Source organism: Primulina tabacum, chromosome 3, assembly GCF_025594145.1.
Source record: "Primulina tabacum isolate GXHZ01 chromosome 3, ASM2559414v2, whole genome shotgun sequence".
Classification (NCBI taxonomy): domain Eukaryota; kingdom Viridiplantae; phylum Streptophyta; class Magnoliopsida; order Lamiales; family Gesneriaceae; genus Primulina; species Primulina tabacum.
Window position 1 is genome coordinate 8,260,537 of NC_134552.1, and position 27,548 is coordinate 8,288,084.

The 27,548-nt window shown below is 36.6% G+C and overlaps 1 protein-coding gene across 1 annotated transcript; it reads right to left on the bottom strand.

Moving 5' to 3' along the window:
* Window positions 1-331: 331 nt before the first annotated feature.
* On the bottom strand, window positions 332-27,529 carry LOC142539902 (serine/threonine-protein kinase TOR). Its single transcript, XM_075645652.1, has 57 exons — window positions 27,208-27,529; window positions 26,358-26,696; window positions 26,215-26,289; window positions 25,236-25,408; window positions 23,969-24,067; window positions 23,276-23,435; window positions 23,045-23,188; window positions 22,761-22,930; window positions 22,466-22,670; window positions 22,201-22,395; window positions 20,700-20,852; window positions 19,536-19,657; window positions 19,292-19,391; window positions 19,121-19,216; window positions 16,884-17,014; window positions 15,542-15,644; window positions 15,277-15,459; window positions 15,084-15,176; window positions 14,876-14,911; window positions 14,088-14,186; window positions 13,907-14,005; window positions 13,634-13,796; window positions 13,428-13,552; window positions 13,278-13,330; window positions 12,231-12,354; window positions 11,924-12,097; window positions 10,949-11,101; window positions 10,688-10,840; window positions 10,056-10,130; window positions 9,842-9,976; window positions 9,709-9,770; window positions 9,440-9,537; window positions 9,017-9,126; window positions 8,514-8,687; window positions 8,371-8,436; window positions 7,628-7,696; window positions 7,414-7,524; window positions 6,846-6,986; window positions 6,626-6,754; window positions 6,370-6,529; window positions 6,037-6,251; window positions 5,467-5,673; window positions 5,018-5,131; window positions 4,739-4,942; window positions 4,433-4,513; window positions 4,055-4,129; window positions 3,897-3,963; window positions 3,595-3,755; window positions 3,277-3,450; window positions 3,001-3,129; window positions 2,807-2,890; window positions 2,148-2,209; window positions 1,994-2,066; window positions 1,766-1,900; window positions 1,231-1,407; window positions 896-1,161; window positions 332-580 (listed from the first exon to the last, which is right to left on the bottom strand). The coding sequence occupies exons 1-57, from the start codon at window positions 27,328-27,330 to the stop codon at window positions 562-564; spliced, it is 7,416 nt and encodes a 2,471-aa protein (XP_075501767.1). The 5' UTR covers window positions 27,331-27,529; the 3' UTR covers window positions 332-561.
* Window positions 27,530-27,548: the final 19 nt, after the last annotated feature.

Consider the following 27,548-nt stretch of genomic DNA (forward strand, 5'->3'; position numbering starts at 1 on the left):
AGTCCGAAGGCAAATCACCGTGGACAGGCGGTGGATACTACCAAGCTGGAGAACAGCAGAGGGAGAGAGAATTTCCAGTGGAGCAGTGAAATATGTACCGGATAAAAGCCCTTGGCAGTGGCAGGCAGTGAAAAGTTGGGGGAAATCCCGAACTTCTTAAGACCCAAACATCCTTTCGATGCTATCACGAATGTAGTAATAATATTTTAAAAAAAAAAAATTAACCGATTTGATCTGTGTCTTAGCTACGAACCGCGGGCTTGGGATCACAATTAGTAGTCAACAATACCAATAGACGTGTCTAAAAAGCAATAAAACCAAGAGAACAATATGCAGGAATTGACTCGAATTTTGTATATATCAGGAAAATAGGTATGTTTGATTTCTAACTTCTCAACTATATTTACATTTGTACATGATCAACTACCAGTTAGTTTATTATTTACACTTTCTATAATATAACAGGAAGTTGGGTAAATCAGGAAAATCACCTTGTCACTCGGAAGTGTACACTGTTTACAAAGGATGTGTTCCCCTGATCGTTTGGTTTGATCCGCAGATTTACCAGAAAGGACACCATCTGTAAAAGAAAAAGGTACCTCCTGGTCAAAAAGAAAATAAACAAGACCGGTGCAATATATTTTCCTCTGGATGATATCCAGGACCAGCTGTTCCGAAGAATATTGCAAAAAAAATACGAAAACTAGTCAATCGGTGGTAAAATAATACTGGAACGGTATTAGGAAATATTGAATCTCCAGTTTTAGATTATCAGCATAAATAAATATCAGCTAACGGAAAAAACATGACACAAAAGTCAACATTAGCTTTTAGAATGTAAAAATTATCAAAATCAATATGTAATTTAACTTATGAAGTGCTCTCGTAAGCATACCCAACATAGTTTTGGCACAAATTTTCATGAGATCTTGCTTGAAGAATGAGTTTTTGAACTTGTAATTTGACAGATAATCCATGGTCAGCCTCACGAGTATCACCAGAAATCATAGTGCCATGGTCCAGGGAATATTGAATGGAGCTTGAAGGTAAAGAAGAACAAGCAGAGAAATCCCGCCCTGTAAGCTTGTTGCTCATTCGTGCCATGACAACCACCGCTCTTTCATTCAGAACCTCATTAGCATCGCCCAATTGATTGACAGCCTAAAAGGAACAAATAAATTCCTAAGCATTACAGATACAACAGGCATGAAGACCAAAATGGACCAATACCTGAAGAAGCTCTCTCTCACGAACACCTCGTTGTGGTTGAAGCAGCTCACTGTTGGAAGTGGAAGAATCCTCACCGTTCACGACAGCTGGGATGTGAGTACTTGTAAGGGTCGACATTTGAGGGACTTCATTAAAGTTGAAAAGACGCCAATTTATTAGCGGATCATGCACAAATGCCTGAAAAAGGTAAACATAAATCCGAGTAGAGTGTCAAATTTGTACTACTGTTAAATAAATTCAAAAATTAAAAATAATTTAAATCATCCCATAAAAAGTGGCGGTTTAACTTAAGACGCGAGTCTTAAACTTTTGTACAATTATTCACTAGGGCCAAATCAGTCTTTCCCAGTCAAAACCAATCACCAGTCGAGTAAATTCGCCACACTACCACCAGAGCATAAGGTTTAGCCAATCCTTCTTATATTACTAATAGGCATAACGGGCAATGAGAATTACATTAACAAAGCCTAAATGGACTAATTTACAATGAAACTGCTTACTATGAGGAAAAAACACAGCATATTTAAGACTATACCTCCATCATAGCCATAACACTATCCTTATTTGTACGTAGAACTTGCATAACATTTTCACAAGTTGAGCGGAAGTTTCCTTCGATCCCACTAACCTCCATGGCCTTAACAAGCATTCTTGTTAGGCGAAATGGAACCTATAAACCAAGAAATTCTATGTATATAAGAGAGAGCTAGATGTTTGTTTTATTTTCCCAAAATTTATTAAAACTGCAGCTGAGATCGCAAACCTTTTCAGGAAATTTCTCCCGGGTCATTGAAGCTTCAAAGCAATCTCCAAAGTCAATGTGCAATATCTTCCCACTGAAAACATCATTTACAAATATATAGAGAACTCACACATTTATAAACTCTATGCATGTAAATCTCTTTTCATCTGAATACCTATAACGATTCAGCATGAGGTTGCTTGGATGTCGATCACCCAAACCAAGCAAGTAACCGACCTGAAAAACGGATGAGCAAGTGATATCATTTCAATAGGTGCAAGATCATGGCACTTAGTAATTCGTGCTCTTGTAACGTTAAAATTGTGAAATATAAAAGAGAACTGAAATAAAATATGATTAAACAGTGAAAGTTAATATTCTTTCTCGATTTTGGACCTCGTAAGTCTACAAATCGTTACAGAAAAAACATAATTGCATCCATTTATTATTTTAAATTAAAATCATAGATAAACCCCAGACAAGTGCCGCAAATCATAGTCCAATTTTAATGAATCTAGCATAAAAACTTCATGCATATAAGGTGTTAAGTGTCCACAATAATATTTCATATGGGAAGTATCCCAGATGGATAATCATGAGCATTTAGAGAGAACTACAGATAATAATCTAGTTCAACTACTAGCGTAGTTAGGGATTATGAACCGTTTAGTACCCCAGTAGAATTATCAATCCAAGGTTAATAATCGATTGAAATTCCATATATCTATACACCAGGAGAGAGAGGGAGAGAGAGAGGGAGGGAGAGGGAGAGGGAGAGGGAGAGGGATTAATAACACAAGATTGAGAAGCTAACTTCTAACAAGAAGCCATTACCATGCTCATGACAGCCAAACTCCTTGTATAATTTGTCCTCCTAACCAACCAAACCTCCGAAGTGCGACTCTTTAACCACAGCACCTATTAGGAATTTATAGAAGCATTCAGAAAACTAATTGTGAACGTGAGTAAATCCCACGTATGAATGTATCTGAAAAGGGAGGCGACATTAATTTCTTAATTATGCCCACCCTTGCCAGGTCATCTCCTTCGGTATTATGTAGAGCATACTCAAAAACCTCCACTTTTGCTATAAGCGGCAAATGATCATAATCCGGTGCAAAACTAAGCATCAACTTGTGCTCTTGGTTCAAGGTGATCTACAAAATTAGGAATAAGAAACCACAACGATCAGGAAATGCATCTACCAACAGATACAAGCAACACAAATGAGTGAGCATCTACCAACAGATACAAGCAACACAAATGAGTGAGCAGTAAGCGACGTGGCAATGATTGAATCACACCTTTCTCGCATCTCTATATTCTCGAATGAGTTGGTGCAGGGTATCACAGTTTGGAACCCACCCAATGAGCCCACTGTTTGGAGATAGTGGAATGACAGCATATCTTTGAATAGATAGATCTTTCTCTGCTGTTTTTCTAGAATTCCCCAGTAAAGTATTCACTAAACCAAAAAGCTGGTTGAGAAGTGCTAGTCAGATAAATCGTGAGAAATTAATGGAGAGCAATGTATCTTGATATTCTATTTTGAAGAAACAGAAAATATTCATAATACGATTAGCCGTCAACATGTAACTCTGGGACTAAGGTTATAATAAGACCTGCATGACACGTTCATCTTGACGCAAATCTTCGTGTCCCTTCAGCAAGAAAGTATAATCATCTCCATCACTTCCATGAATTGTCAACTTACGGGGTCTTTGTTTTGAAGTGATAACAATAAGCTGGGGTGCAAAGGATGCAATTGTCACCACTGGTGAGTCTGAGAAAGAAAACAACTTTGTCAAAGTAAAACTGACATTCAAGTCTCCTATTTTTCTAAAACGATGATTTCGTTCCAGTAAAGCTCATTTTATATCACAATTTTTTTCTTCAGTGAAATAGTCAAGAGTATACTGTATACCAGCGATATAAGTTCCTGGAACGGCCAGTTCCAAATTACGGCACTGCAGCAATTCTGGAGACACAGACTGATTTGTAAAAGAAAACAAATTAGTCTCTAAAATTTTAGTTTTCTAGAAGCAGCCTACACCAACAATAATAAGAAAACTTGTTTCTTGCCTGCAAGTCAAGGGTAGTAAGAGTTTGAAGCTGCTTATCTATCCGCCTAAACACATGGTAATAGAGATCCCAAGCCTGAAAGAGATATTTAAAAATTTATAAGCAGTTGTACATGAGTAATAAATAAAGCATGTTGACAAATTTCATGAGCTCCACTTCATAAATTTAAGTTGAACAGTACACAAACATTTAATAAATAGGCAGCAAGTACTCGAAAATTCCAATGCCATGTCCTTGTTAGAACAGGTAAAGATACTGAAAACCTCTTCAAGTCACGTGATAATAGAAGTTCCATAAAAACAATTGGGAAAAAGTGACATTCACTTTGTAAATAGTGTGAATTAAGTTGGAGTGACCATGTTTTACCCCAATTAATACCTGAGTCAGTTCCGCATCTTTTCCAGTTCTTCTATATTTCATGCAGCAATCATAGGCCTCCAAAAGTTCATGATGATATGCCTGAAACATAAAATAAAATCCAATTAATCAACAAGAACAATTGAACATATAGCCAAAATATGATTAGTTTTATGTTCTGTACACGGACTCCTTTTCAGTCACACGTGTACAAATGTGATGAAAAATCACAAGTGACCGTCATTAGAGCAATGTCGCTGTATATTGTGAACATTTGGACTGCAACCAAGTAAACAGATTTAACCAGATGTGGAGCGACGAATTTACCTGAATGAAGGCTTTCTCTTTTACGGTGGTATTATTCCTCATCACCCCTTTCTCAAGCATTTCATGCATCGGCTCCAACACGTTCAACATTCCCTCAATATTATGTTCACCAAAATATAAGCGGCTAGCCTCTTCCAATGCTTCATGCCACATTTCATGCCAAAGTATTGCAACTCGAATCAACTCTTTGGAGACAAGTTGGGCCTTTGCATTAAAGGAAAGAAGTCAGACATGAGAAAACCAGTATCAAGAAAATCACTATGGCAATACTAGTTTCACCTGATCCACTAGTACACCACTATGCTGTCTAACTTTGTCCACCACTTCTTGAGCAGCAGCTTTACGTAAACTGCTAACTGATTTACATGCCACGAGCAGAGGATACATAAGAGCCTGCGCAATATACATACATATTATATTTCAGACACTTGAGGGATGAAACAACATGAAATAACGAACCTGATGACAAAGAAATGTTATAGCCAGTAATTTAATTTAAAAAGTGATTTCATACAAACCAATGATGTCATCTAATTACATTAGAGTCTGCATATATATCGAGTTATGATGCAGTAACAAAATGAAATTATAAGAGGCACACCAAGCAAGAAGAAAAACCAACAGGATAAGAAAACTGTAAACATGATTTATTAGTAAAAAAAAACTAAATCACAAAAAGGGCTGATCAATCAAAAAAGCTCATGAAATCATGGTGTTTAAAAGCAAACCTGTGGATGACTATGACCAATTCGTACTAATAGTGACTGTATCAGTTCTCTAACTGCATGATTGTTAGAATGTATCCTGGCGATAATCTGTGGTAAAACAACCAACCATGTGTTGATATTAACAAGTGAAAATCCTTTCTGTAATGCAATCTGAACTTCTGATGTAGCTCCATGGTTGAACCATAAAGTAAGTAGCCGTAGGATATCCTGAGATCCAGAAGCACCACAAAAACAAAGGACCGTTTAAAATTAAATGAATTTAAGTGAAAGCAAAAATACATTGAAGTCAGAGTCACAGAGATGATTGAAGCAGAATGATGAGGCTGAGCGATGGCCAAAAAATGATGAAACTCAATTGAGAAGAACATTGGAAAAACAATGCAGGAGGCATCTGAAAAATATAAGAGTTGGAAGCTTTGAGGACAAGACTTCTTAGGGCAAAGAAATTCACGTCATGATCTCCAGGCAAAAATTAAGTCGTGCGTGGATAATTAAAAAGAGGGGGCAGCAACAGAAAAAGCAGACCATAGCATTTACAAAGGCACAAGTATCTATGTACCATATTGTTACCTGTAAACTGTCATCAACTCCTTTTGCATGTGCAGCACAAGCTATTGAGTGGAAGTATCCAGTGACTGCAGCGACAACAAACTGTGCAGCAACACTAGGAAAACTTCTCAAAATGTAATGGGACATTACTGCTGTGTTAAAAAGAGCCCACTTATGCCAAGCTCTTGCCGACTTTGTTGCACAGTGAGTGGTATTTCGGAATGCACTAAGGATCTCTGAAATCATGTAACAAATCATTAATCAGAAATAGTGACATCAATGGCTGCCGCAATCCTCGCAGTTGAGGAAGGCGTGGTAGAATTGTGCACTGAGAGTGCACCTCTCACACAGTACCTTGTATAGAGTCGTCATCCAGTACAGGGGAAAGTGCCCACTGCCAGGTTCCTAACTTGAGATAAACACGAGCAACAAGAGGCATATTTGAACTAGCTGACAATCCAGACTGCGAGGCTTGTTGCAAAACTGGCATCCTTGAAAGGTCCATTGCCAAATCCTACAATATATAAGTTTTATGCACGTCATAAACATAGAAAATACTAAACATTACAAGTGCAATCCATTTTGACAAACAACAGATTTTACAACAGACCTTCAGTCGAGCAAAGGCCTCCTTACGCTTGTGATCCTCCCCAAGTGACCATTGATACTTCAAATAAGCTAGAATTACTTGGGGATCCCCATGATATCGCACAGTATCAGGAGTTGTTTCAGGATCAAACTACGTGTAACAAGTATGAGTTAACCAACCATATAGACATTCTAAGCAAAAAAATAGATCTGTGACTACACATTTGACATGGGTCAAAAACCTGTAAGAGCTTAGTCAAAGTTGATCTAGCTTGACTAATTCTGCCACTTTTGCGGCAGAGAGAGGCAAATTTAATCCATGTCTCTGCGTCTTCTGTAGGAGGCAGAACAAGAGACCTAACAACCAAAAGTGCTTGCCATACCTGTGAATTACGATGTTTGAACATCGCAAAAATAGAATACAGAAAATAGATAGTGGGTGAGAGGGCAGACAGATATAAGCTGAAGTGCAAAATCCTAATCACATGTGATATTCACGCATTATAAACAATTAAGGTGGGGGTAATTCGCCTCACCATTGAGTGTACATCAAGGAACCCGACAATATTAAAAAACACCTTTTGTTTCACTGCAGTAAAATTTTATTCTAACATGTTTATTTTTTGGTAGCAGGAACCACAACAAAGATAATGCTCGTGCATGCCATAAAAAGGGAAGTTCCTAAATCAAAATTTGGTATTCTGTTCTCGTAATCCATTTCAATGAATATTTATTCAAATTGATATAATTATATTTTTTTTCAAATTGATAGATTGCTAATGAAGCCAGTTGAACAACGCCGCCATATACCTCAACATTTCGTTTCGTGCCTTTTATGCGTTCATTCCACATGTCGCGAATGAGCATCTTTCGTCCCTCAGCAACAGTGTTGCCCAGAGGAAAAGTGCAGTAATCGATTACCTGTTTTGCAAGGCATCAGAAACACTATCAGTATTAAAATGTTTCGACTGTATAAACTTAGCCGAGATATCAAAAAATTTTGAGATGAAATAATGATATATACCTCCTCTAGTTCTGATAGTTGCTGAATGCGAACCATATTGCTATATGCTCGTTCATAGCTTTCAAGAACCTAACAACAAGAAATCATTAACTATTTCATGTGCTGATTGGAGCGTATGAGATGTTGAAAATCAATAAAATTTAGTGTCAAGGTTACCAACTTCTTAACATGTTAATGATGTCACATCACCGACAGCAACAAGTCAAGAAGTTTATCGCCAAGCTTATTGAAACTTAAAAGCTAGAGAAAAGGTGTAACTCCAATTATGGTAATTTTTATGGATGGACAGATAAGTAGGCAAAATAAGTTAGAAGCTCTAAATTTTTTTAAGTGGAATGTTTGACGCAATTAGAGTAGTTTGGCAAAGAAAGAACAATGAGAATCAAATTCAGGAAAGCTGTGATTGCCACAAAAGAAAAGCAGTTCACAATGACGCATAGAAAAGTAATGCCTAGGCAACAGATTGCTCAGAAATTCATCAAAAGATGTGTAATTAAAAGCTCATTTATATTTTTCATTTGTCATGCAGCAATTACCCTCCAGTTTTGGTGGGTATAAGTTAAATAAAGGTAATCGAAAACACAAAGAATACTAAATAAACATAATGGATGTCAACAAGCCCAAGCTCTTTTGGTATATTGTCACAAGAAAAAAGAAGTCAGTATCCAATATTCCAATGTAAGAATTCCTCCTGACAACAACACATTTCTTCTTCTGATTCATTAAATAAATTGGAAACTTACCAATGCAGACACTTCTGTTGCCAAACATTTCCTTGCTCTTTCAACATACTCACGTGCTTCATCATACTAAAGATTTGAAAAGAGGAGAAAAGCCATATCAGATAAGGAAAAACAGAATAGAATAGTACAAAAAATTAAGATACCTTTCCTCGACGAACTAGTAGTACAGCCCTGAAGAACGCCCCATTGCTACTCCCATCACCTGTGGCAGCAGTATTTCCCAAAACTCGAAGCTTCGTTTCATCCCCATCATCTAATCGAGAAACATATTCTGCCATCTGATCCCACTCTCCCATATTCCAGGCAGCACTAGCAGCCTAGATAAATAAATCAGGTATTTGTTACAAAAGGAACAAGGTTTGATGGCGGTTATGTAATGAAAAGGGGTTCTTCTTCTTCTTCTTTTTTTATAGAAACTAAACTTTATTATAATAGTAGAATGTTTTACAATAGACGCGGAATAGTTCTTCCAGTTATGTGAGTTAAGGATTCAGCCTGCTTCTATTTTAATGGGGTTGGTTTGAAAGTTGGCCTGATGACTCTTATTCAAAAGAAAATATCAAAGTAGAATCGTGGTTTATAATTATTTATTTAAAAAAAAACAGTGGAGTTCATAAATAGGATATAATGAAGACAAAAAATAAACCATTGGTGCCATTTCCAATCGAGCAGCTGGTTCAGCAGGTGTCCAATACTCTTTGCAGAGATTGTTGAGCTCTTCCCACCGAGCAAGTGCAGCAAGGCATCTCATGCGCCCTGACAGAGATAAATGGTAGAAAGAAATCTCATCCTCAATCAGATGCATGTTAATAATTGATCTATGTCATGCAACGTGAATCAAAAGTAGTTATGCTAATAAACACAACATGGTGAACAAAAATCATAAAAACTGTAGGCGAAATAACAATCAACAGCTGTTCGACAACCTATCCAAGTTCAATCAACAACAAAGAACTTTTTTGTTTTCATCCAGGGCTGCAGCAAGACAGAGATGTGCATTTACATGATGGCTATACAAATTCAAATAAATATTGCCCCCTAATGCTCATATGTTACCCTCAATACACACCTAGTGTTACATCCAAAACAACGTGTGGAGTTGATGCTTGTGAGGCTTTGACAGTGTAAGCCTTGAGAGCATCATCCCATCTCTGAAGCTTCTCATACCTAGATAAAAGCAAGTTCATGTAAGCCAATAAAAAACACAGCTAATTAGATTTATAACTGCAAATACTCTCAAATGTAGAAACATTCATAACACGACATCTCAGTGTCAAAAGAGTTCAGTGGACTCTAGGAGTAAATAGGTACAATACTCGAGCTCATGATAAGGCATACCAAGACTCCTTCAATTGAACACCCAGATGTAACTGAGCATATGTCAGTATTCCAACTGCCGCCTAAATATCAAAAATCTAACTCAGTAACATGAATAAAATTTGCAGACACACATCAACAAGTAAATAATAACCTCATGCTGGTGTAATTGATTATTTATATGAATAAGTGCTTCAACTACAGCAATAGGATTAGCATCCATCCTATTTGTGCGTGCACCATCGAATTCCATCTCTTTATAGTGCAGAGCTTTAGCAAATGCGCGGCACTGAAACAGAAAGTGAGTTGATACACAATTAAGGCATGATACAGGAAGATCCTCCACAGTCTCTGACTGAAAAACTCACCTTTTCTGCCAGAGCACCAAGGAGGCGGATATCAATAGGAAGGGGATGTCTTTCATCATGCTCCATAAACTCAGCCTGAACAAATCATTTCACAAACAGATCAGCAGGATACTAATTTCAAGGTGGCATGATAAATTTTAATCTTAACAGCTTGCCAATACCATGCACTTTTGGGTTATTTGTACGAAAAAAATGACATTTGAAAAGATGACCTTTGCTTTGTTAAAATAATGTTGTGCAATAGGTTACATTATGTGTTGTTATCAAATAGAGATCATTTTCTTTTAAAAACAAATGGGCCATCCCATTTTTTAAAATAGCCCTGCACTTTCCCCAAAAAATTAGAAGCTAAAAATCATATTTGCGCCTACTATGTTCTGCTCATGCCTCATTGGTTCCAAGTCTTAGGAAGTCGCTCTTTTCAAGACGTGAAAAATGTAACTCTTTACACTTGGATACAGCGACTTCATTCATCATAAAATGTTGAAGAAGAAGAAGAAATCTTCTTTAAACTATGCCTAATGAATGAGTCAAATTCATTGAAGCAAAAAAGGTAAAGGTACAGAAAGTAGATTCTATAAGTAAGAGAGAAGCCAAATTCAGCTCTACGTTCCCAAATCCAAACAACTTACCAAGTTCAAAAGTGTAGCGAGAATTTCTGGAGGGATATTTGGAGATGAAAATGCCATTTCCAAACTACGTACTAGTTGTCTTTGGATAGTCTCATTCATTTGTGACCAGCAGCTGACAAAACCAGCTGCAAACAACTCCCGCCCAACAAAAGGCTGCAAACAACATATAGTACTTAAATCTTAATGGAGGACAATTTTTTTCATCCCCTAACCACTAAGGATGGTTTGGGGGAGATAAAGATGCATAAATTAGAGAGATACCTGCAGCTGGGCAAGTTTGGCACATGTTCTCAGAGCTGGAGAAGGTGATTCCTTCAGTAGCTCAATGCTAAAATGCCTCATCCACTCTGCCCAGTCCTCTTTTGTACTTCGCTGAGAAGCTTCCCCAGCAGCACGTAATCGAACTTCGTTTATCTATGAAATTTTATAAGCAACTCAATTTACTGGTTCTTCACATTTCGCTCAAAAGTTTACATGTCAAGCTCCTCTTCTATAGATTAAAGACTCTTCTAACAATACCAACGTCAATAACATACAAGAAGGGACATCATTCAATATTCACTTCACCTAAAAAATTATTTGTTCGAGGTTTTATCCGATTACAGTCAAGACTATGTAAATAAGATTTCATCATCCATCTACTGCGACAGTCAATATATGTTTATCATGAAATTAAAATTGGTAGAAACACTACATATTCTCAAAAAATATTAGATTTCTTCCTTGAGCACAAGCTTACGAAGTATCTCCAATAAACGTTCTCATTCATGTAAATGATATACAGGAATCTCAGGACAAACATGTGACATGTCTACAAAATACTCACAAGTTACGCAGTTATAGAAACTGATTGTGAGTACAACTTGCAGATGAGTGCTTCAGCACTAAACTTTAGTGGAAACCAGAATGCCATGCCGTGCTTAACAATGCGCCAAATAGCTAATGGCACTCGCAGAAAAATATAAAGCTAGTTAAAATTTGAAACTGTTTATCTGAGCTATCCCAAAAATGACAAAATGAACATTACAATGTAAATTGCTCTGACTCACAGAAAAAACAATGTAGTTGTAAAACTAAAAGGTTTTACTTCACTGATGAATTATGAGTAAACAGGGAATGCAATTTACTTATACACAGTAAAGAATTTTTGTAAATTTAATTCCAAACATACAGACCGTGTTAATCATCTTTAATTTTGAATAAACAACTGCTTACAGCAAAACTAAATAAATGCACCTGATGGGGCTTGTGAGGGTCAATTTTACCCTCGGGATCATTCTCTGTATCACTTAAAGGGTCGCTAATGACCTCCGCAGGAAGCTGACAATTTTGTCTCTGAGTGGCAGTACTTCCTATTGTCAATAACTCCCTTCTTTGCAGGCGGTCTTCAATTTCTTCAAAATCCTTGTGCTGCTCAAAGTTGAACCATAATATGCGTAAGTATATGTATTATAAAACACAATTCAAATTTTAAGGAAGCCATAGGTTTTGATTGACTAGAATAAGGAGCTGGATAAAATATATAAGAAGATCAAAACTATACACGCAGGCGATACTTCAGTAAAAGCTTATGGATGGATGGAATGAAAATTGTGAAGTCCTCCCCAAGAGCATGTGCAAGGCAACAAAGTGCATCAACAGCGTCATTTCTCAGCTCATCACTCTTACTGCAAAGAGATGTCTAGTGTGTTAGAAGGGAAGGCGAAGAATAGCATCAAGACAAGTTGTGAAGCAACAATTGCCCAATTGTTTTATATGGCTGCATAAGTAATAACATCAATCAATATAGTGTTTGACCAAAGTCAAAGTTCAAAAATTTAAGTTGTATCATACAACCAAAAAGTAATTTAGGTACAACACCAAGTGAGAGAGGGGTGTTTGATTCTCACAAGTAGGAATAATTATTTGGAGGAAAATAACAATTGCTCCCAAGTCCTGTGAAGCTGCCAATGCAATTAAAATCCAGAGATAGGATTGGACGGTATTTTTTAAAAAAATCGAATTGCATAGTTATCACTGAGTATATAGTTTGGTATAATGCAAGGCAGGTCAAAGCAAGACAGAAACAAGAAAACAGGTAAACTGAGTGAGATTTTTCTGTCCAAGGTCCCAGCCAAATGATTCTACACAGTCATACCTTTCTCTATAATGATTTCCAGGAGCTTATTTCTATGAAGAATATGAATTTTTTTGTCAAAAGAAATAAGAATCATGCATCTATGATAGAAAAAACACAGTCATGGTCATCTAAATCGGCACCATCGCTCTATCCAACTGGGAGATTAAGTATAGAAATCATGAAATTTTTTATATTCAATGTTTCATTATCATAATCTTAACATTTTTAAGGGGTCTATATAAAATTAAAAAATGAAGAAGATTAAAAATAATTTCGTAAAATGCCACAATAAAGAGTATTCAATGTCACACGAGATGCACTTATATGTCACCAAGAAGTAAATAACGGGGGATCTAATATTTCTGTCGGCCTTAAAACTCCGGCAACTATAAGTGCGCTCAAACAGAATAACATTTCCCCTTGATTAGTTCCACATCACACATATATAAGACACAGAGACAAATATCAAACCCGTCCAAGACAAGCTTCAAGTGATGCACAAGAGCTGATATGTGACCCATAACCTGGTGATGCAAAAGGTACAGAGAAATGTAATTGGTGATATATATACACGTATATAACGGAAACAAACGAAACAATGACTTATAATCTGAAACAAACCTGTACACGAGGAATCAACCTAGTGAGAGTTCTGATAGCAGAACGCCGCACCTCTACAGATGCATCCACTTTGAAAATTCGAATGAGTGCTGGAAGAAGTAGATGCATATGCTCATCCAAGGTCCCTGCACATTCAGGTTAGGAATTCAAAATTACATCTTTAAAATATCAATTAAACTGGAAAAAGACAAAAAAGGGACACCAACCACCAAAAACTTCAAGAGTATGAAGGATGTCCATGACATATGTATAGTCTTTAAACCTCTCCGCATCAGTTAGGACTTGAATACATGATGGAAGGATAAAAGGAAGATGTGTCCTAAATTCATCATTGAGTGCCAAACAAAGTTGCTCTAGCAGATGGAGAATCTATAATTGCAAACCCACATCATAATTCCCAAAAATGTATGTCTTCCGCACAATCTAAATGATAATTCACTTTCATTAGCAACATTGCTAAAAAGGAAAAGCTGAATTACCGGAGATCCATGCACTGGTCTACTAGCAGCAGGCAAACTGAAGGACGACCATAATTCTGATATCAGAGAGAACAGCTCCGGCAGATATTTTCGAATGTGCTGCATGAGCGAAATAAAGATGTAATTAATACAAGGCATTAATATCAATCAACATGAATATACAGATGATGCATGCAAGTACCTGGCGCACAATAGAAACCAAAGTTCCAAGTTTCCACGTTATGTACTCCTTAAGACCATCATCACACGTACGAACAGTATGAAATAGGTCGGGCAGAACCTACACAGTCAAAGAAACCACACCATTCAGAACAAAAAAACAATACAAATACAACTATAGACTAGATCATTAAACAATTTACAATTGCATATCCTAGATCATCTTGTACCTATACATAATAAACTTCTAAAATAAAAGAAGATTATATGGTTAATAATATGAATATCAAAATTTTGAATACCGAAAATGCAAGTGTGCTTACGCATTAAAAAACTTGAGATTGGAAGTTTGGATAAGTCAAATATAGCTAATGTAATATCTTGGGAATGCAAAAACACAAGGGAAGTAAAAGAATGAGTCGTCTCGCGAGTTTGTAAAACTTTTAATAACCAATTATACCATGCATGAGTCTCATTGCCTCATGATCAGAAAACCCAGACATCGGATATCAATGGATACTCGAATCAAGTGAGTTGTCCAGATGTCTGTTATGCTGGCATATGAAGCAGACAAAAGTTTCAAAACATCTACCGCAAGGAAAGTACAATAACTTCATCTTCTTTTGTTCGTGGCATTAAGCCAAAAAGAAAATGCACATTTCAACAGAAAAACATCTCACTGTGAAGGGGAAGGTGATGAATGTGTTTGTCCTGGCCTGAGTTATCGGCATAAATCCACATTCACATATCGTGTCATTCTCAGGTAAAAAAAATAATCATGACGCTGTTGCTAGAAATGAATTGACTAACCTTAGGTAGATATGGAACGCAACCAAGACCCATTGACTTGCCTCGCAGAATAAAAAAGTAAGTTAATGCACAAAAACCCCAAGTAAGCAACTCGGTACAATAAAATATAAGAAGCAAAATCTAAAGAAAGAGGAAGGACATAAAATATCCAATAGAAACAGAAGCAACAAAAACGTTCAACAAGAAGTAACCATCATATCAAACTAACCTTGAATATGAACATAAGAGATCCTACCACCTTTTGATGGTAACTCGACAAGGAAGGATCTCTAAGAATCCGCATGAGAGAACTGATGGCAACCTGAATCAGGACAGAGTTACAAAGAAGCAAATAAAGGACTTTCCAGTTTATAAATATAAGTCAGCCAACAGATAACACAGGTATTAGGTTTAAGTCTGACGGTGGGATAATAATCTTCTGATGTCGCAAATGATGGCCAAAGATCCATAGGTAATTCATCCATAGATCGAATGAGTTGACCGGCATCACCAGCTGGGCGGGCAACTTCACCGTGGGATCCTGGCAAACTTAGTTGATTCCGTCGATGCGCGTGGGGATCTAAAGCACCCATTATGCCAATAACCTATAAAAAAAAATAAGTAGGTTAAGCATAAAAAATAAGTGTACAATACTTTGAGCAATCATGACTCCAGAAGCTGCACAACCTTCAAAACTTCACGTCTGGTAGACCAGGCTAGCTCACCATTGAGCAATTTCAAAAGTAACCCAAGCAATTGTGGATACTCATTATAAGGTGTTATAACATAACTGCAACATAATACAACATAATGTCAGACCCTTTGTCCGGGTAGACAAAAACAAAACAATCACACCTTACAGAAACCCCCTAAAAAAGACATCACTCATTAAAAATTTTGACGAGTTATTTTTCCTTGTAACAAAATGCCCAATATAATTAGTACTCCATATCATGTTATTAACGCTTTATGAAAAGTAAGAATAATTTCATTCACAAACACATAACTGAGTACAAATAAAACAACTATACTTTAAAAAGTATCTACACATTTAAAGTCATTAAATTAATAATGTACACATTTAAAGTGAATAATGTTTTTCTACTTTGAGAAGAAAAGAACACCGTCAAGGTCATGGCGAGGGTTTTGGCGGACCCCAACTTGTTCATCCAATAAAAAAAGGGAGGAGGAAACTAGATCAAGACCTTATTACAAACAACTGGGTAAATTTACCATGTAAATAAGGTTGACCAGTTCTATCTAGCGTGATACACCTACAAAAAAAACTGTCATAGCACGACTCAAAAACCAAAATGATAACCATCCTGACAGTTTCTAACTTCAAGGAGTTGGCAACATAAGTTCATCAAGGCATCTAATTGTTCTATTAAGAGGAAACAACACGTGAATTGTGATTTCCTAGTATATTTTAGACTGAACAACCAAACCTCGATGGAAAAACAAATTTAGAGATCAATGTCGACGAGTTCAAACGGAGGTTTTAGGATGCCTAAGTTAATATTGCAATGTAGATGCAAATGATAAAAAACAGTTGCATCTACAAGCAAATTCATCAGCACTCGAACATCTTTTCGTTAGGTATGAACCCAACAAAGTTAATGGTATGCATTTGTAATGATCTATTAAATGCATATGTTCATAACACACAGTATAAGTCATCAAAAAAGTGGATTTGTTTCGAAAAAACTAACTCCATTGAGAGACATAGTCGGGGTTAAGATGAACATAATTGTGCATCCTTTTGACGCAAAATGTTCTAAGAACTTTACAGTTGATAAACTTCCAGTACTAGCCATTTAGACTTTGCAACAAGATGTTTTGAATCGAAATAGTAGTTGAGTCAAGCAAAGATTCATGTAGCAATCTAAGGCAACTATATATTTAGAACAGGTTCAAGCAGAGGATATACAACCTGCTAAAAAGTCACTATATACTATTAAACAACCAGAGACTTATTATGCGATAAAGAAAAACTAAATCGAAATAAAAACCTCAAAGTAATATATACCCTGTGCTTTGTACCACTTGACCAAGAGTTGTGACAGCAACTTCCCGTTTCATTACAGAAGATCCGTCTAATAAAGCTTCCACAATTAAAGGCATAAGTTCTGGAATATACTGTCTCATCGCAAAGCCACCCTGAGCACATGGGAAAATTCATGAAAAGTTGACTTTCCTTCCAGCAACCATGAAAAATTACAAAAACACACTCAACTAAACAGCCAAGGGTGAACCTAAACAGTCTTAGAAACATTTATTTGTTACTCCCTCATTCTAATGACTGAGGGTTTCCTTTATTATCTTTTTCACCTTAAAATGATCAAGAACTTTAAGAAAAATTTAAAGTTTGAAATGGAGTTCGAATAATATTTTTGAAAGCTGGATAATACGGGATTTAAGAGGCCGGGAAAAAAAATTAAGAAGGATTGACGAACTTGGTGACATCTCAAAAAATCAAAACTCTCTTGGGGCCAACTCATTTTTTATAGGAAACTATATATTAAATAATTAAAAGCTAAAAAAAAAACAGAATCCTTTATCATATCAACAACATATATTACTTTTTTTTATAGAAAACTAAACTTTATTAATATATTAGGAAGTATTACAATAGTAGCGGATGAGTAGTCCACAAGAAATATTACAAAAATACTCCTTAGTACCCTATCACAATGTCATCACGACAAGCAAATTTTCAATCCCTAACAATGTCTGAAATAAATAAGTGGTTATACTCTGTCAACTTAGTCGTCCAATTAGCAACTCGGAATTTAATTTTCTCCCATACTTCTTCCACGGGCTCCGACACATTTTCGAATATTCTGTTATTCTTTTCCAACCATATGGACCAAAATATGCAATGAATTATGATCTACCAGAAGCTCAGAGAACCTTTTCGCAATGAGACGCCCTGGCTCCATAATAAAAAGATCTTGTGCCTTCTTTGGGAGGACCGCCCATTGGAAACCCAACTCTGTCAGAACCTTCTTCCAAATGCCAGTCGAGAAAGAACAATGCAAGAGCAAATGATCCTGATTCTCCTCTTCCTTACGGCATAAACAACACCATTAAGGGCTTAGAGCGCAGGTCGGCCACCTTCTTTGAACCGAGTCACATGTGGATGGTTTCCCCAAAGCCACAATCCAAGAGAAAACTTGAACCTTTTGCGGGACGGGTACTTTCCAGATATTGCGAAAATAAGGGAGTAAAGGAAATTTGAGATCCGGAAGAAATAATTATAAAAAGATCGAACAGTGATCAACCCGTAAGAATCCCTCAACCAAACTCTAAAATCCTCGACTCCTAACTCCAACTTGACTCGCTCTAAGACCCCTAAGAGACTAGTGAACTCACCTAGCTCAATATCATCAAAGTCTCTTCTAAATCTCACATTCCAGATAACTGAAGAATTGACTCTGCTCTCAACATCTTTGAATCTCAATCTTGTCCCAACCTTCTTTAACGACTCTTCTAGATTGTCAAAAATCATTCTATTTTGCTCCAGCCAAACTGACCAGCAAATGCAATGAACTATCAATGTCTAAAAAAATATATCCCTCTTGCCAAGTTCACGTCAAAGATCTGCAGAACAAATTATATCCCTCTTGCCTTTTACTGAAGCCTTTTACCCAACTAGGATTTTTGTGGCTGCGATATAGAGATCTTTATCAGAAGAAGTTCTTCATGTTACTACCCGAGCTCGCCTAAGTTGGATAAATTTGGACTGTCTATTATTAGAACTCCATATATACTCAATTATCGCTTGGTATCTAGTGTTATATAATATTTTTTCTCTGATACAAGAAAGGACATAACACTATAAAAATAAACAATAGCTATTTTCCATAAATTATTATTATTATTATATTCAGAATCTTAGTAAAACATTTAAATAATAATTATAATTATATTTGTATTAATAACAATTAAAAATATTATTATTATTTTCAAATATTGGTGTACCCCAACTTTTTAAAAAACAACTTATTTTGACTTGTTATAAAAAAATTTAAAACTTTACCAAACAAATTTTAAGAGTTTATGAGCTCTCAAACTTATAAGATGTTTGCTTATGAGCTATGCCAACACCCTCTTATAAAGAAAAGAGAACAATGTGGTTGCTTGAGAATGAATTGCAAAATTGGACGCTTCAAATAATAAAATATGTTCGAAGAACATGTCAAATTGTAAAATGGAGTAAAATTGATTGAGCGAAAAAATCGGAATCACAAAGCAGATACCCACCACTCTGGCAAGTTCCCCAACAGTTACCAGAACGCCGCTTATGATGCCATTATTGACATTTGCCCCAGTTCCTTCGGAGAGTTTTGCAATAAGGGCCTGAAACACACAAATTTTTGACACCAAAAGAATACAACTCAACAAAACCATGGGTAAGCACGTCAGCAACCACACCTTGTGTATTGGAGCAATATATGGGAGAATTAATCTCTCACAATTGCGAATTAAGCATCCTAACAATTTAGCACTCTCTTCTCTGCATTTGCTATCCGCACTGCTAGCAATAAGAGCAAGGTCAATACAAAGTCTTAGAAAGAAAATACGAGAGAAAAAAAAGTAAAATAGAGGGTCACCAACTGTCACCAACTCAAAAGTGTTCACCAAAAAGTTTTATCGAATTTTAGCATCGTAACGATACCTTTGCTTTAGGTAAGTCAATAATTGAATAAGATGTCGGCGGAGTGCTGGAAGAACATAAGCTGGATTTTTCTCAGATAGTCTACCAGCAACTGAAATTGCAATTTCCCGAACTTCAAAATCCTAACAGGAGAAAGTATCAAGTCATCAGACAGCAATGTGACTTCATTATATTACCACAGACAGAGGGAGCACATTTGTACAGATTAAAGCAATCATCAGTTCAGCCCGCTCAAAATTGATATGATACATTACTACTGAAGCTCATTCATTTCCCAGCCTCAGGAAAGTTTGAAATCTTCAGTGCACAAAGTCAAAAAGTCCCAATAAACATACTCATTCAGAACTGAGGCAACTATATTAATAAAAAGATTAAAGATCCTTGGTACCTTATTCAAGAAACAAGTGATATCTAACTCAAGAATTCATGATGATGTGTAGATGAAACAAACATAATTAACATGTAAATCAACAGTCGCTAAATGCTAAACAAAAGCAAAATAATGCAAATAGAAAGCTCCAACGATAAGAAGTTCTTATTCACACACACAAATTTGTCAGGCTTTGTTCCAAACTATCTTTTCCTCGTATATTTCCACAAAATCTATTCATTTAATTATTTACAGATAATAGTAGTTATTTTCCGGTTGCATTCTCCCTGAGTCAAAGACAAAATACGTCAATTTGGATGCCATGGGGTTTTACAATAGAGGGGTTTTACAATAGAGTTGCTAATATGAATGCTCCACAAAAGTGGTTAAGTTAGAGGATGTCATGTCATGAAGTTTCAAGAATGGCAGTTGTGGAGAATGAATTTCCATTTTAGGAAAAGGGACATTTGAGGAATACCCACTTTGAAAAAGAGAAAATAAAACATGAAAACCCATGGGACTTGTTCTTCACTACAATTCAAACACATTAAACGTGTTTTCCTTACCAAAGGCCTCCTTCCAAAACTAAGCACTTCATGCCGGTTAGAATAAAAAATCAAGCACTTGTAATCAGGGACAAAATTTAGCATCACACATAATTATTGCACAATTATCAATTACAATTATTTCTCCAAGATCTAATTTTTATGGTGAAAAGAAAAGGAGAGTGCAGAATTTTTCTAATCTAAATTATCTTATAATTAAACGAAAAAAAACAGATAAATGCTTTTAACCTCATCATTTAAAGCTGCAAACACAGCAGTCAAGGAATCCGCCTGCGCCAGAAAATCATCAAAACCTCCATTCTCATGCAAAGAAGAAAATACAGATCTCCGAACTGTAACGTCAGCATCAGTAACGGCAGCGATAAGAAACTTTTCCACGATCTACAAAATGTTGGCATCGTAACAATGTTAGCAAATCAGTGCAATATTAGTGATGATGTTGCTGCCAAACCACGTACAAGTAAAGCAGATACTAAGAACAATGCACAATATCTATACACCACTACTTCAAAGATAAAGAATACGGAAGCTTGATTAGTAGAAAATTAACTTTGCTACTCAAACCGCAGCAGAAAGAGACGTAATTTATCATGTTAAGTAATAGAACTAATTAAAAATCCCTAGCTATATGACTGTTTGCAACTGTGAAGAGTAGGTTCATATCGAGTTCACAACCTTCCAAACTCCATGATTTCAAACTCTTGACATTTTATAATTCCCGTCACATTAGTTTAGTCCGATACAAAAGGAACAGATTATCAGAAAGAAGAATCTTTACGTGGATGGTGAAAGATAAAGAGGGGCTAATGCTTCATTGACATACTGAAATCCAGAAGTGAGGAAGGCCTGCCTTTTCATCTACTTTACTGTTAACAACTATTGAATACAGCCACTTTGCATGATCAATTCATCTCTATTTTAGATTTCTACAGCTCATAATAAGCCTATTTCCATTTTATTCATTTTGGCACTTCTTCCATTTCCTCCTTCTTTCTTGGGATTTGCACTTTCGTCGGAATTTGAGGGATGAGCAAGTGAACGTTTTGAATGAACTGCTAGGGTCCTTAAAGACGGTCGATTTGGTTGAAGGAGCTGACGATGTTAGAAAATAGGTTTGGATACCTTATGGATATTTTCTGTTAAATCTTTCTATGAATCTTTCTTTCCGGATAGTGGTTTTCCCATGTTTGCTCTATATCATGTCATTTCGAAAGCGCCGATCTTATCCAAGGTTCAAGTGTTCTCGTGGATACCAGAGATGGAAAAATTACCAACTTGCGAGATGATACAAAAGAGTTGGCTCACATGCTCTCTTCGCCCGAATTGGTACGTGTCATGTTGGCAAGAGGTGGAGACTTGGGACCACATTTTTATTCATTGCCTTTTTACGAGCTACCTTTGGTTCAAATCATTAGAGGAGTTGGGTCTGGTTTGGGTAACTCCGAGATCAACGGGAATTTATTTAAAGCAGATCTTGGACGCCAACTAGGTAGGAGGGGCAGAATTTTTTATGGTGGTTATTCATTTTATTTGTTGGTCAGTTTGATTGGAGAGGAATAGGAGGATTTTTGACAAACTGGAAGAACCGCATGAAGAAAGTTGGGACAAGATTAAGTTTCGGGCTCATAGCTGGATCGAGAAGTTCCGATCAAGAAAAATATAGCAGAATCAGTATAGTATCTGCCAGGGTGATAATAGGGGAATTAGTAAAGTTTTCACGGAATCAAACCTCCTCAACAAGACGCCGCCGCCTTCCACCAGCTCGACTAGTTCTGTTAGAACTAAATTCTGCAGAAGAGACACCAGATAAGGAATTGGCGACCAATTTGCAGCAACACAAAGCAGCATCTTTCCGTGTAACTCCATCCTCGTCATCTAAATACACCACAACAGATTCCCGTGCAAACTCAAGAAGATCATGACCCTATATTGGAAGCATATTCATTAGTATAACATAGAAGTCAAGTATAATAAATAGTTCAAAGTAACACAACCTTGAAATTAAACCGGCCTAGAGATTGTAAAGCGAGTTGAACAAGGGCAGGACCACTAAGTTCCAATACTTGCACGGTAGCAGTTGTGCCACTAGTCCTTGTAACAGACATAGATGGTCTTGACTGCACTTGATGGTGTCGTGAAAGAACAACAGAAATGCACTCAAGCAACCGTAATTGAATGGTTGGAAGCAAAGATGGAATGCTGCAATGCCAAACAAAACTAAATATCAAACCCCGTGAATGCAATTAGACAGAGGAAACATAGAAAAAAGTAAGCATTCTTTCTGAAGACCTAGTAGTTATGTGCTCGAGGGATTCCACTAGAGTGACGGATAAACCAGCAGAAAACATTGCATCCAAGAGATAACGAACATAAGGCTCCATGGAAGGGCCCATAGCTTTTGCTATATTTCCAACACAAGCTAGAGCCTCGAGAGAAGGGCGCCCTCTACGAGGAGCAATCTACAAACAGAAGAACCATAACAAAAATTATCCTTATGGTAAATGCACAGAACTACCAGAAAGCCATTGACTCAGAGACAGAGTAACAACATAGCTAGTTGGCTTAGACCTTACCGCATCTCGCAAGTGCGATGTTATTGTCGGCAAATAATTGATGAGTTCACCATCCAAAGCACCTGCCATTTCCCCAAGAGCAATGAATCCACTGGCAGCTTCTGCAGGCATTTTAAGAACATGAAGTATATGCCTCATGCAGATCTGCACAGAAGGGATTTTGAGCCAAATAAAGTTCTAAGCATTAGCAAGCACAAATTTACTAATTTGTTAAGGTAAAAGGATACTGACTGTCAGATAGTTAGTCACAAAACGGTCACGCAGGAAATGGGCAATTCGTGGTAGCAAAGATGTAATGCTGAGACGAACTAGCCTATCCCGGTGCTCCAAATAGCGGAGAACAATCTCAGCTACTTCTCTATACCTTGACATCATGAATTCACCTGTATTCCTGCCCAATTGATACCAAATTCACAAAAAACCCTAAATAATGATGAGAGGATTTTTCATCTCAGCATTCTTAAACTATATGGTAGCCACATTGGCGAAACATCGTCTTAAAAACCAAATAGAAAATGCGCTGCAATATGTTGCCGCAAAAACTAGGTAAAGCTTTGTAGAAAATGAAGATTGGCTGACCTCACCATAAAATATAAAAATCGTGAAAGATGTAAAGAAAGTTCCCTTGGATCATATAAAAGCTTTGTTCCGAATAAAAAGAAATAAATAAATAGTTGCATGAACTAGTATACGGTGAGTGCCAACTAATGCCTACAAAACAAGTCTCGAGGGAATGCCCAAAGCCAGGGAATCTAAAACCAGTAAAGACTAGACAAAAGGGTTAACTGAAATCATTTATGCTTCAACACAAACACGCACTTAAAATAAAGGACATTCCAAAATTCACCTGAAACAACACGCCTAAACAGACATAAGACCTATACAGCTAAATTCTGAAGAAGATCAACTCATTGTTCCACCTACCTCAGCAGTTCCCCAACTGCAAGCAGAGAACCATGTATACTGTGTACAGGGGAATTTCTAGCCAATCCATCTTGTGTAGCCTCGAACATACGATAATACCTGCAACAAAAAATTTCACAAAACAATGGACATATGTAAAAAGTGGCAGAAACAACTTCCTCACAACAGGAAAAAAACAAAAAAAAAAATTAAGAAACAGGATATTTCAAATTGCCTTCAATTTCTTTTTTGGTTGGAACCAAAGACAAAACATTATTTTAAGAATTTGTATTGACCATGAAGAGGCTTCAACCTAAGGCGTGAAAAAGTTCCACAAGGACAATCAGGGGAAATTTTTAATGTTCAATGGTAAAAGTAGCAAAAACTCCCTTCCAAAAATGTGACAATTGGGTTATGTCTCTTCTATTATTGCACATAATATTCATAATATATAATTTGTTTCTTATTATAGTTTTTATGAGGATTATAACACAATATATAGCACTCCTTTATTATATCTGATCCTTACTGGTACTTCTTTTGTAACATTTTTTTCCTCTCCATTTTTATCTAGCAGAAGGCGATATTGTCAATGATGTAAGACTGGATATATTCCATGACTAATAACTCTTGGACCAACTACTTAAGTACAAGGCTTTTCTAAATCTTGAATACTATTGAATTATGCACACATTAAACTAATACCAAGTGCTCCCAAACCTCTTACTTGATTTTTCTAAGGGAAGCCAAGAATGATTGCTCCAAAAGTCATGAGAGTGTGCTTAAGTATCTATCAGTAAAGACTCACTTGGGGTAAATTAATTAAAATCTAAAAAGCATGGTTCACCAAGGAGCAGACAATTTAATCTGATAAGGCAAATGGTAGGTAATTAAATGGGTCCAACAATCAAATATATTGCATTTGTTTCAGTTCCACTCCTGTTCTTAATTTCAAAAATAAACTATTTCTGTCAAAATATAAGCCATTTCAGACATGCTTTCATAAAGAGACAACAGTTTTGCCAGTTTCACATTACATTTCCAAAATACCACCAAGAATACATTTGTTCAGAATTCAGATTAATATAAAAGAATGATATTTTCCATTCTAATTTCAAAAGCACTGATGCTTAGCCATGTAGAAACTGAATTGGATTTCATCATATCGATAGGTTTTTTCATGTACGAAAACAAACATAGCCACTGAAATAGATATGTAACACAGATGTACAACTTATTTCCACAACATAGATGCGACCATATAGAAAGGAAAAAAAGCTACACTTACCACTGAACACGCCATCTGGTTTCACGCTTTTCAATAACCCGGAGGCAAGCACGAAGTGCCTCCACAGCTCGCTCCCGAACTTCTAGCTTTGTATCCCTTAATGCAACCCAGATAGCATCCACAAATTCAGAAACGTGAACATTGAATACTGTTGAAGCATTCTCAGCCATTTCCTAACAAGAAGATAACTTCACTGCGTAACTCTTAGCTTGGATAAGCATATTATTTAGTGCTTTATATTTAAAAAGGGAGCATTAGTAATATGAGCGAATTATTGTCATGTTTAGCAAGTTAATTGAGATTCTCAAGGATTAATCATATTGTAAAACAACACTGAAAAGCTATATTTTAATGTTCCTAATTTATGCCTTTGACCGATGTGATTGACGTGAGATTCATTACTGCATTAAAAAGGAGGTGAATAAACAAAAACGTCGATCAGTTGTTGCAGCAAACAGTAAACAGAAAGGAAAAACAAAGCAAAATTCTAAAATCAAGAGGAAAAGGTTTCCAGAAAAACAATAATATATATTTGGTTTTGGTGCATTCTAATTATAGTTCTTGACTGAGAAATTAATTGTGTGAATTGTTAATCAATTGTCCTGCCAAAAATAGATTGTTATATTTTGTTGTGGTTGTGTTTTTCTTAATTATGTGTGTTGAGAGTTGAGCCCATATTTGTTAAAAGCACACGAGGCAGCAAGCAGAACAGGGGTCAAGTCTGACCGGTTTCTAAGAGCAATGGATAAATCTTTAATACGGCAATTGTTTTGGCTGTGATTGATGATTTGTCCATAAACATCTCTTAATTATCCACGCTGTTTCCTCCTTCGATCATCCATATACAAGCATATAGAAAATAAATATAGCGCCAAAATTGTTTGACTTTATCCTAGTAGACTTCCGTGTAGCTTTGAAGCTTTGTAGCTCCGTTATTGGATTTGTAAATAATGATAGAGATTCTAAACATGGAACTTACTTTTAAGATCAAAACAGCAGCAAGACGTCGATGTTCCACTCTATCAAGACGAAGCCAATCCAGTGCAATTTTAACCTAATAATAGTAGAGATTAAAAGTATCAGAAATATTGAGCAAAATGGAGAATAAAAATTTCAACATACCAAGCGTTCCACTTCATCCGCAGTCATTGCCCCACCAGCTCTGGCTAAGTGGCCAAGAACTTTACTGGCCATGACCAATGTATCTGTTTCTCGTTTTGCCTCGAATGCAGTTCGCATGAAATTTGTTATCTTTGCAACCTTTACTGCAGTCTCTCCGATGCCAACATCTATAAGCTCATCAATTGCCCTCAGCGCACCCAAATTCTCAGCCACTTCGTTACTATCTAAAAGAGTAGCAATACTATCATAAAGCTGATCCATGAAACGAGAAAATGCTTCGCCATTGAGATCACGGGCTTGTTCCTCTACATGTCTTCTCAAAGCTGAGCCAGTCCCATCCTGTAGATTATGTTTATGCTCGTTCAATAAAATACCAAAGACTGGCTAGCGAAACATGCAGGCAAATTGTCAAACACAAAGGAAACAATCCCAGCACGAAACAATCCAGAACTCCTTCAATCTTGAAATTCACTAAATTTTCCAAAAAGATAATAGCTACCCACTGAACTAGGCTCCCAATTTTTTCATAATTGAGCCTAAGACTTCTCTCGTGGTTGCGAAAAATCCTACAATCTCACAGTTTTCACTTTATAATGCAAAGGTTGAAAGCAGGTAGACGCAGCTTCTATTCATCGAATGCATCTCCCCATCTAAATAAGATACCAATTCTGTGAAACTGTTAACTGCTGAAAACACGTCTGGAACACATCACTAAACTATTACATTTTAAAAATGTTCCTTGCACAAGCCAGCAAAAAATATCAACAGCGAATAAAGCACGTCTTCCACTACTTTAGCTAACAGAGCACATTTTGAGCAACAAGAACAAAAATAAAGTAAAATAACTAACTCGGGGAGGGCCGCGCGTGCATAAGTCGGCCAGTAAACGCACGAGAGCGTCGAAGTTCCCGGCACCGGTGGCAGTCGCTGGAGCAGTGTATCGAATCGACGGCGTCGTCGCCACGAGCGCCATGCTGAGATGTAGTTCCTATGTATCTGTCCGTATTCACACACACACACAACAGATTTGATAAAACCCTAAGCTAATTTCTGAAGGCATAGGAAATTTGTGGTAAATTCCAGGAAATTGTTATCGGTAAACACCAACTGGCCGATATTCGTACGCTGACAGTTAACCCTCGCTTGAATCTACAAATGAACGGCAATGGGCGATTTAATATATTTCACATA

Bases quoted from the DNA above. Each gene is read 5' to 3' on its own strand.
- LOC142539902 (XM_075645652.1), bottom strand. From the start codon at position 27,330: ATGGCGCTCGTGGCGACGACGCCGTCGATTCGATACACTGCTCCAGCG. The intron at 22,931-23,044 runs GTAAGGTCTAAG...TTCTGTTTGTAG, and splicing joins CATCGCACTTGCGAGATGCG to ATTGCTCCTCGTAGAGGGCG. The intron at 3,451-3,594 runs GTCTTATTATAA...CTTCTCAACCAG, and splicing joins AAGATGAACGTGTCATGCAG to CTTTTTGGTTTAGTGAATAC.